This window comes from Arachis ipaensis, chromosome B03 (genome assembly GCF_000816755.2).
Source record: "Arachis ipaensis cultivar K30076 chromosome B03, Araip1.1, whole genome shotgun sequence".
Classification (NCBI taxonomy): Eukaryota; Viridiplantae; Streptophyta; class Magnoliopsida; order Fabales; family Fabaceae; genus Arachis; species Arachis ipaensis.
The window spans coordinates 25,702,866-25,713,256 of NC_029787.2; the positions used below are offsets into that span (position 1 = coordinate 25,702,866).

Below are 10,391 nucleotides of genomic sequence, written 5' to 3' on the forward strand. Positions count from 1 at the left end.
CTCGACGGGTGGGTCTTGTAGTCAAGCTTCCTTCTGTCTTTGCACTCGAGAGCCAATCTCCGTCCGACCCGAGGAAACTTTTGCACGCCTTCATTACCTTTTGGAGGCCTACGCCCTATAGAAACTGTCTACCTGAGACTGTTCCTTGGCCCGTAGGTCCTGACATAAGGTTAGAATTCTAACTCTTCCAGATTGGTATCTCACTGATGGTTCGAGTCCCCTCCTTGAAAGGAGGCCTTTTCCGCCCTCCACTTAAGCTGTGTAGGAAAAGCCCAAAGCCAATATCAGGAACAGTGAAACTTCATAAGGTCTTTCTTTTTAGGTGGAGGCAATCTGCATCTTTATAGACATGTCTATTTCACCGAGTCTCTCTCCGAGACATTGCCTAGATCGTTACTCCTTTCGTGCGGGACGAAATTACCCGACAAGAAATTTCGCTACCTTAGGACCGTTATAGTTACGGCCACCATTCATCGAGGCTTCGGTCGCCGGCTCCCCTTTCATCACGTCACTAACTTTCTTGACCTTTCGGCACTAGGTAGGTGTCAGCTCCATATAGAGTCTTATGAGTTTGCGGAGATATATGTTTTTGGTAAATAGTCTCACGAGCCTAGTCATTGCGACCCCTTTGTGAGGGGACACTCCTTCTCCTAAAGTTACGAGGCTATTTTGCCGAATTTGTTAGAGAGAGTTGTCTTGCACTCCTAGGTATTCTCTACCTACCCATTGGTGTCACTTTCGGGTACAAGTACCCTTTGTTAAAGGTCGTTTGAGCTTTTCCTGACACAGTAAGCGACGAAATACTTCGAGGAGTTGAAAATAAGCGTAGATCTGTAGATTCACGAATAGGTCAACTTTTTGAACTGCTACTGAATCGACGGGCAGTCAAGCGACAACTTGACCAATCGAAACATCTTAGTAGTCAGAGAAAAAGAAAGTAAAAGTGATTTTCGTAGTAGCGACGAGCAAAATGAGAGCAGTGTAAACCGTGAAAATGAGGTTGTAAGAGAGTTATACAAGCGTCGTGCTGCTAGGCGAAGCGACGAAGTACTGCACCCTAGATGACGAAAGTTCACTAGCCGAAACCAATAGCTGAAAATACCACTAACTTACGCTCTCACGTGCAATCTCGTGTGAATCAGCAAAGACCACTTTGAAAGCTAAGGTTGAATAGTAAATCCTCTTGAGTGACCAATAGTAAAATAGTACCGTGAAAAAACTCTCATCGAAAATGAAATAGAGAGTGACCAATAGTAAAATAGTACCGTGAAAAAAGAGTAAAAAAACTCTCATTAAAAGTAAAATAGAGCACGAGAGTGAAATAGAACATAAAATCATAATATTAATAAAAAATTATTTTTTAACAACTTTATCAGAATGTTTGTTTTAATGGTATTTTTAAAATTTATTCACTTGTTAGCGAATTCTTTTAGTCAAACTTACCGTGCATTTACATTTAATAATGTATTAATTATAAACCCGAAAATTTATTACTCTCTAAACAATTATCCTTCAACATTAAAAAAAAAAATTAAATCGAAATTCAATATTCCAATATTTTCCTCTTACCGTCATAGAAATTAAAATAGAGCTGAAGGGGTGAGAGAGAGACAGAGAGATATTAAGAAGAAAGAAAGTGCTAAGAAGAAGAAGAAGGAAGTAGAAGAAGAAGAAGGAACTGCTTCGATCTATAATCAGCTATTCTCTCTCTCTCTCTCTCATCCCATTTCGTCGGAGCCATGATTTCTGCCAGCAAACTCAAATCCGTCGATTTTTACAGGTCACAACAATCTCTCACTCTTTTCTCCTTTTCCGAGTTCGGAATTTTGTTCTTAGGGTATTTGTAGTGTGAAATCATCCACCAAATGTGCATTCTTCTGCAAGATCTTTGGGTACTGTGCCATTTACTGATTAATGTTGAGCTCTTCAAGTGCATGATTTGATACGATAGTAATACTTTTGTAGCTGGGTATTAGTGAGAGTATAAATACGGAATTGTACCATTTTCGAATCATAGTAGAGTTAGAATTAGAATATAGGAAAATGGTTTTGAGTTTTTGGTTACCAGTGTTTAATCAGTGACTTTTTGCACAGCGAACATTTTCACTTCTTCATTACCCGAGTCAATGAAACACAGCTTGAGCATGAAGAGAACATTGCAAGCACCAAAAGTTTTGAAATGCCTTATAAGGATTTGAAATGTTTTGTTTATGTATTTATTTATTTTCCAGTCATGTTTGACATGAATCACATGCTAGAAGCTAGGAGAGTTGATGTTATGAAGGATAGCCCATTATGTAGAGTTGTAGGAATACCAAGAAAAAAAATAAGGATAAGAGGATGTTTGATTGAAGGGTGAAAATTGGATGGAAATTTTAATGGATAAGTTTGATGTTTTATACTAAACTTAAAATTGCACATGGAGCTTATTCATGAAAATCTGAGATCCATTTTAACACCCCATCCCAATCTAGACATACAGTAATTGGAATAATTAAAATAGATTCAGGATTACCTGGTCACTCTAGACTAGACTTGGTTAATGACATAACACAAAGGCTCTGTTTGGTCCATCTATCAAACTCTACCTAGTGGGAATAGATATTTGTTGCTGTTGTTGCTGCTGGGTTTGGCATGAATGAATATCTGATATCATATGCCTAAGCAAAGCTTTGCATCTTGAAGTGTACATGCTTGGGGTCACGGTATAAAACTATAAAGGATCCATGTGGAGTAGTTGTTCTAAGTTGCTTGGATTTTTTATTCGTAGTTTGCAAGTTGCATATGTTCCATTTTTGTCCCTGTATAATTATCTACTTGCTGTTGTCTTCTGTCAACAGGAAAATCCCACGAGATTTGACTGAGGCGTCACTATCAGGGGCGGGATTATCCATAATAGCAGCTTTCTCCATGATCTTTTTATTTGGAATGGTAAGTGGTTTATGACTTCTTGGTTGTTTATTGTGATATCTTTTGTTACGTTTCAAAATAGAATTAGAAGTAAAGTTTCATTTTTGATTTTATCTTACAACCTTGTTTCAGGAACTAAATAATTATTTGACTGTAAGCACCTCTACATCAGTGATTGTTGACCAGAGTTCTGATGGAGACTTTTTACGTATAGATTTCAATATCAGGTAGAAGCTTATATAGTTGTTTTCTATCTTTGATCATATATGATGTTTCTAAAAGTTGATGNNNNTTGTTTCTAAACTCTTGGTTAATTCACCAAAGAAAATAACTTCTTGAAAGCAAGAAATTCTTTTAAAGAAACAATATAGGTTAGTAATTTAAAGCACAGTGCTTATTATGTGAATAAAATACACTCTTCACATACCTTTCATGCTCATTTCAGAACTGGGTTTTGGAACACTTTTTGATAAAATGAAACTGTCTATGCTTATCAGATAATTGTTGAACTAGAAGTGGGTTAGGGATCTAACTAGATGAGACTTAAAGGTCCGGCAGCCAATATTGATATTTGATGTGTCATGTTTGTTTGTGAATGTTATATGAAGTCAATAACCATTACGAAAGCAATGCACCTTTATCTCTCATACCTTATTACTTTGTCTAAGAATTTCCATTCCTTCCCAACCTGTTTACCAATTGTTGCTGCTGATAATATTCTACCTAGCATTTTAAGTTAATTTCATGGCTATGTAAATACCCTCCTCTCTCACTCTCCAACATTGCTGTCTGATGGCTTCACTTATCTTCTTGCAGTTTTCCTGCGCTCTCATGTGAGTTTGCATCAGTTGATGTGAAAGACGTGCTGGGAACAGTAAGATTCTATTCTCTACTTTTTATGGAAAAAATGCTCCTGGTTTAAAGTTTTCTCTCACTTGGTTTTAAGTAGTGAAATGCTTCTTTTACTTCATGCTTTGAGCTTAATGAAGGCAAATTTGTTATGTTTATTTAGACTGTCAGAACAATAATAATATCAACATATCTGTCATGCCATTTCCATTAATTTACCTTGGTAAACAACAAAAATATGCTCTACCAAATGAGCATCTCTCTTGCTCTGCAATGTCTCTACCTCAAATCATCAAATATTTGGTCCCTATCATATAGATTCTATATTTCTTATTCACTTTCATACATGCCTATCCTATGATGCTTTACCTTTTGTCTGAACTGTTTGAGTACACGTTCTTAACTTCGTACCTTTAATTTTCAGAACAGGCTCAATATAACAAAAACGGTTCGGAAATTTTCTATTGATTCAAGTTTAAGGCCCACTGGTGCTGAGTTTCATTCAGGACCCGTTGCAAATGCTGTTAGGCATGATGATGAAGTAGATGAAGAATACGTTGAAGGTTCTTTTGCACTCACAGAACAAAATTTTGATAAATATGTTCATCAGTAAGTGGACCGATACATGATTGATAATTCTTTTCTCCTTCCTTTCTTGTATATTTCATGGTAATTATGCATTGTTCACCCCATATTTTAATGAACATTTTGCAGGTTTCCGCTTACCATTGTAAATTTTTATGCTCCTTGGTGTTCCTGGTGTCAGCGTTTGGTAATATTTAGTCTGATTCTTTAATTAAGAAATAAGATTAGTGCCTGATTTCTTTGTTGTTTCCTATATTGATTATTTTTCTGATTCTTTTTCAACAATGTTGTACTGTTTCTTAATTGAAAAGTAGTAGTGGCAAAGGCTAATTCAAGTGCTAAGTGCATCTTTTCTATCAGTTACACTATAGTAGTAAGGAAAATATATTATGCAGAAAACTAATGTTATTCAAAGGGTGCTAATACTTGAATATATTCTGTCCTTGAAAGATTATTGACCAATTTATTAGAAACAAGGCAAGAAATGACAAAATATTTCGTCTCTTTAATGAAAGATGGTAATGGTTAAAATCTTAGTATTAATTTGTTATATTTCTTTTTATTTTCTTTCAGAAACCTTCATGGGAGAAGGCAGCTAAAATAATGAAAGAGAGGTACTATAATTGTTGCTCTGTTTCTCTCATTTCTTGTAATTACACACTTGAACATCTACTGCCACCTTTAATTTGTGAAGTTGGTGCAGTTATTGTATCCATCACTTCTCTTCAATGTCCCATGTGTGTGATTACTTTTTATATAGGTATGATCCCGAAATGGATGGACGCATTCTTGTAACAAAGGTAGATTGCACTCGAGAAGGTGATTTATGCAGGAGGTACTATTGATATTTTTATTTTGGTTTATGATTTTGCATAAGATGCTATTTCTTTCTTGAAGTTATTTAGCTTTTACGTTCTGTAAGTAACAATGTCCTAAAAATCGGACCCGAACTGGCCGGTCAGACCGGGAACCGTTTGACTATGCGGTTCGGTTGATAAGCCAAAACTGTCTTTTTGAGAACTGCCCGTGAACCGCTAAACCGTCTTAGGACTGGCTGGTTGAACCGAACCGGAAACCAGCCAGTCTTTAGAAAACCCCCCAAAACTCTGTCGTTTAAATATTAAAAAAGAAAGGGGGTCCGGATTCCATCTCCAGCGCCGCCTCCATCTCTGCTCCGATCTGGTGCAGCACGATGCAGATCTGGTCTACCGATTCAACAAACAAATTTTGAAAAAAGAAGTGCGATGAGTGGAGGGTTATGTTTGGCAGTCAGCAATCAGTGTGAAGTTTTGTTGAATTGTCATTGATTTGCATCATGGACAATCACATATTGACTAGAGACGATGATTTGTAATTTTTCTTCAGAACGAGGTGCTGAGATAACACCTGATGATGCTGATGCCTGATGCTTGATGATGGGCTTTTGTTTATTTTGTTGGAAATAAAGGGAAATAATGTTTGGGCCATGCTATACTAGAAAGAACTAAATTGAAGCATTGAGCTTCTTGCGAGTTCATTAGCAAATTATTCTATCTTGTTCCATATCTGCATTTTTATGAATAGGATGGATTTCATGAAGTAGGTTTATAGATATGCATCCCCATAGTCCAAATATGAAAATACTTGCTACATTGACTATTGAGGATGAAAGTACTTATTGTAATTTATTTTGCTTTCTTTCCGATAGTTTCTTTTTTTATTTTTCTTCTCACTATTTTATAATTTTTTCCTTCTGTGCTTTTGGCGTTCATAAGCATCTCATATCTCATTATCAATATCAATTTCCAGGAATCACATACAGGGTTATCCATCTATTCGCATCTTTCGGAAAGGAACTGACCTCAGGTAACAATTATAACTGTATTGATTAAAACCAATGGTCGACCAACACCCTGCCCTCTAACCAGAAACAAGGGGGTTAAACAAGAAAAAAGAAAATATGAGAGATATGCTACTGCCTGCAGCAGCTGTTCCATTAAGTGCCACCTAAATTGCATTAATATTCATATATATACATATGCTTGTACATATCATAGTGTTACCTACCCAAATATGGCTGCAGGGGTGAGAGTAGAAGCTTCTAAGACTAAGAGAGGAAAGATTCTGCCATTACCTTTCCATTACAGCAGGAAGAGGAATGTAGAGGGTAAAAAGAGGAATAATAAAAATGGGGATATTCTTGTAATTAACATGCCACCTGGCACTAGTAGTGGGAGAAGCATGAAAGAATGTCAGGGGAGTGATCCTAACTGAATTGGTTGTGGGTGTAGGGGGTATTATTATTAGTAACAGAGTGAGTGAGAGAGAGGTAGGAATTAAGAAGAGAGAATAGGAAGGCTTAGGAGAGAGGCTGGCTCTTCAAATCTCAGCCAAGCACCTCTATACTGTCTTGTTTTTCTGCAGTTTTCTTTCATAATTCAATAATATCAAGGAGTGTGATCATCCTGAATCAGCCCTTTTCTTTCTATTTGGTTCTGTGTATGTCTTAATAATACTCATGATTATTAAGACAATCTAACTGCATTTATGTGGCTGGTTTTTCTTTTGCAAACCTCACAATAATAGGTCTGCATTCTGATATTTATTTGCCTTTCCTTTCTGGGTAAAACTAATATATATGATCCTTTTTCTTCTTTTTTTATTTTATTTTATTTTATTATATATATATACTACTACATACATTAAATTTTTCCCCTACAATGCTATAGTTCATATCAAAGGGGGGCCTTGGAACAATGGTTGTATTAGGTTAGACAAACTATATTGCACGCTTTGTGTGCGGCCTTTTTTAATGTAGTTCATATCCTTGTATAAATATGGATTCAGAGTAGCAGAATATAAGGATGCAAATAATGTGGTGTATTGGAAAAAGTAGGAAGGGAAATGACTAAATATCTTGGAAAATGTTCGACTATTATGAAATAATTTTCTGAAAACAGACGAATAAGTTGATTTATAACTCACTGATGAAATGGTTGCAAACTTGCAATCTTAAAGCAGTTCACAGAAACCATTTGTGGTATATGACACTGTCATGTTTGCTTTGGGTCAGCTAGATATTTTAAAGGGAAATCATATTTGCATCCAATTCATTAGTAATAATATCTTATACAAGTTATCAATAGCGAATTGAGGCTCACCATATTTTGCTAAATTCGGCTACACAATAATGTTATGGTTCCGAAATAGCGGATATTTGAGGATTTCTAACATAGGAATGCATCCTGAACATTATCACTCTGGCAGTCTGGCCTGTGAATGGTTTTCTAAATATTTGGATGTTCTGATTAATCTAGTTTGTTGAATGCTTTCCCAATTTCAGAAGTGACCATGGACATCATGAACACGAGTCCTATTATGGAGATCGTGATACAGAAAGCCTAGTCAAGGTTCAATCACACCCTATCTATTTTGAATTAGCATAATTTGGGTAAATTTAACTTAAAAGTAGATTGGTCACTTAGGTTCATATGTAATTAAAACAACACTTCACTGTTGGAGAATGCAACAGATTGATATGAGTTTTCTCCGTTGCAGATGATGGAAAGTTTAGTAGAATCTCTCCCAAAAGAATCTCAGAAGCTAGCATTGGAGGATAAATCCAATGTAGCAGAGAAAAGACCTGCACCATCAGCTGGTGGATGTAGAATTGAGGGATATGTACGTGTGAAAAAGGTATGCAACCAGGAATTAAGATGCATTTACATTGCGTGCTCTATTTTCCCTAGCTTTTAAGTTTATTATTATCACAAACTGTCATGCACTCCTCAGGTTCCCGGATTCTTGATTGTCTCAGCTAGATCAGAGTCGCATTCCTTTGATGCTTCTCAAATGAACATGTCACATGTCATAAACCATCTTTCTTTCGGAAGAAAATTGACACCTAGGGCCATGAGCGATGTGAAGCGGTTGATACCTTACATAGGTAGCAGCCATGACAGGCTGAATGGTAGATCATTCATCAATCCTCGTGTTTCAGAAGCAAATGTTACTGTAAGTTTATTTTTTTATATAAGCGATTCTAATCTACCTTAGATAACAAAGTAGGAGTGATTCACAAGTAAATGGACAAATATAAAATGGGTTTGATGGCCAAAATTGAATCATACTCAGTAATGGATTTGCATTTTTTTATTATCATTTTTTCTTGAATAGATGGATTTCCAATTTTTAGTCGGAACTTAACAGCAGAAGGGGACAGTACGGGTCATGGAAGATTTATTGAATTTATAGAAAAATAGAGGAGTGAGCAGAAAGGGGCCGTACAAGTCCTGGAATATGGTATAATTTTATTATGTTGTTGAATTTGTGGAAGAACAGAGGAGTGAGGAAGGTGAAAAAACTGGATTTAGTTCTTAAGTTCAATATTTGAGTGATATTGAACTCAATTTATAGATAAGTAGTTATGACTTCTACAATATCGATTATAAGGAGTAAGATATAACTACTATTCTTCTAATGCACTCACACATATCATTTTTGATGCAATACTAATCAATTACTAAATATATCAAGTCATGTGTATTATTCTTAACACAAATTATCATTTGAAGACTCCTGATCTTGTTTATTTCTTTTAATTTCTGATAATAACCGAATTATTAGTATATGACATTTGGAGATTTATTGGAACAAAAATTTAATTCATTCATCGGATATTTATGTCTGCAGATAGAGCATTATATTCAGATAGTTAAAACAGAGGTAATAACTAGAAAAGGTTATAAATTAATTGAGGAGTACGAATACACAGCGCATAGCAGTCTGGCTCACAGTGTAGACATTCCTGTTGCGAAGTTCCATCTTGAGCTGTCCCCCATGCAGGTCTGTACATGGAGGTTATGAATTTGAATGAATTTGCACTATTTATGGTAATTTATCTTGGTTTTATCATTTTGATTTCCGTGTGCAGGTCTTGATAACCGAAAGCCAGAGGTCCTTTTCACATTTTATTACTAATGTTTGCGCAATTATTGGGGGAGTTTTCACGGTTTGTATTTGCTTTTATTTCAGTACTCTGGTTTTGTTCTTAGAGTATAAACCCCAATCTTATCCTTGAGCAAAGCCACGGATGACAAAGTTTTCACTTAGTCATTCTTTATGGTGAATGACAAATTCATCTGATAAGAAAATGGTAAAGGATGAATGTCGCTTTAAAATTTTGAGACTATTTTGTCCCATGTGTTTTGTTAGGGACAAGATTTGGTCAGGGATATGATATTAGGGGTTTGCTCTTATTCTTATGCTGTCTCCTATTGGTTTTCTTTAATAGAATGTATTGTTCATTGTACTCTTTTTGTGATTTCAGGTAGCTGGAATTATTGACTCAATTCTGCACAACACAATTAAAATAATGAAAAAAATTGAGATAGGCAAGAATTTTTGATAAATGGTTGAAATTTTAGTTTAGTTAGGGCTTCTGATTTAGATATGCCCTTTTTTACTATAGGCCATGTATCAGTTTATTTTCCATAGGTATGCTATATAAATCATAAAATTGTAGTAACTTTAATTGTTACTTTAGTAGAATGATGATTACAACTTTTAAGGATAACGGTAATGACTTTCACAATGGAAGAGAATTATACAATGTGTGTGTGTATTTGTGTGAGCTCCCCCATCCATTTGTTTTTATGGGAACATGTATAAATTACAACATGCGCTTGTGTGTAGTGAATGTAAATGCAAAACAACTTACTGACAAGCTTTTGCAGTGAGCTATGTCCACAAAATTCATAATTGAGCCATTTTCTAAATGGGACCAGAAATTGATGGAAGCAATTTGAAGATTGAAGGAAGAGTAATACTTGTACATTTACGGATTTGTTTAATACATGTTCCAATAATATTTTTAGAACATGTTATATTTTATTTCTAATCATGAAAGATTTAAGTGGTGATAATTTTTTTTAACGAAAAAAACAAAAATGACATACCAATGAAAGACGGATTCTAATTGACAAAATTATTGAAACACTAAAAAATTAATCAAAATTTTTAAACTATCCCTCTTAATTTAGCCTCCCACACCTGTTATATATATATAA

General features: G+C 35.3%; 1 protein-coding gene across 1 annotated transcript; it reads left to right on the plus strand.

Moving 5' to 3' along the window:
- LOC107630150 (protein disulfide-isomerase 5-4) lies at positions 1,577 to 9,999 on the plus strand. The gene is made up of 15 exons (XM_016333211.2): positions 1,577 to 1,780; positions 2,841 to 2,931; positions 3,043 to 3,137; positions 3,727 to 3,784; positions 4,184 to 4,368; positions 4,474 to 4,531; positions 4,918 to 4,958; positions 5,105 to 5,179; positions 6,133 to 6,189; positions 7,667 to 7,733; positions 7,882 to 8,019; positions 8,116 to 8,337; positions 9,016 to 9,168; positions 9,257 to 9,334; positions 9,653 to 9,999. The coding sequence occupies exons 1-15, from the start codon at positions 1,740 to 1,742 to the stop codon at positions 9,728 to 9,730; spliced, it is 1,437 nt and encodes a 478-aa protein (XP_016188697.1). The 5' UTR covers positions 1,577 to 1,739; the 3' UTR covers positions 9,731 to 9,999.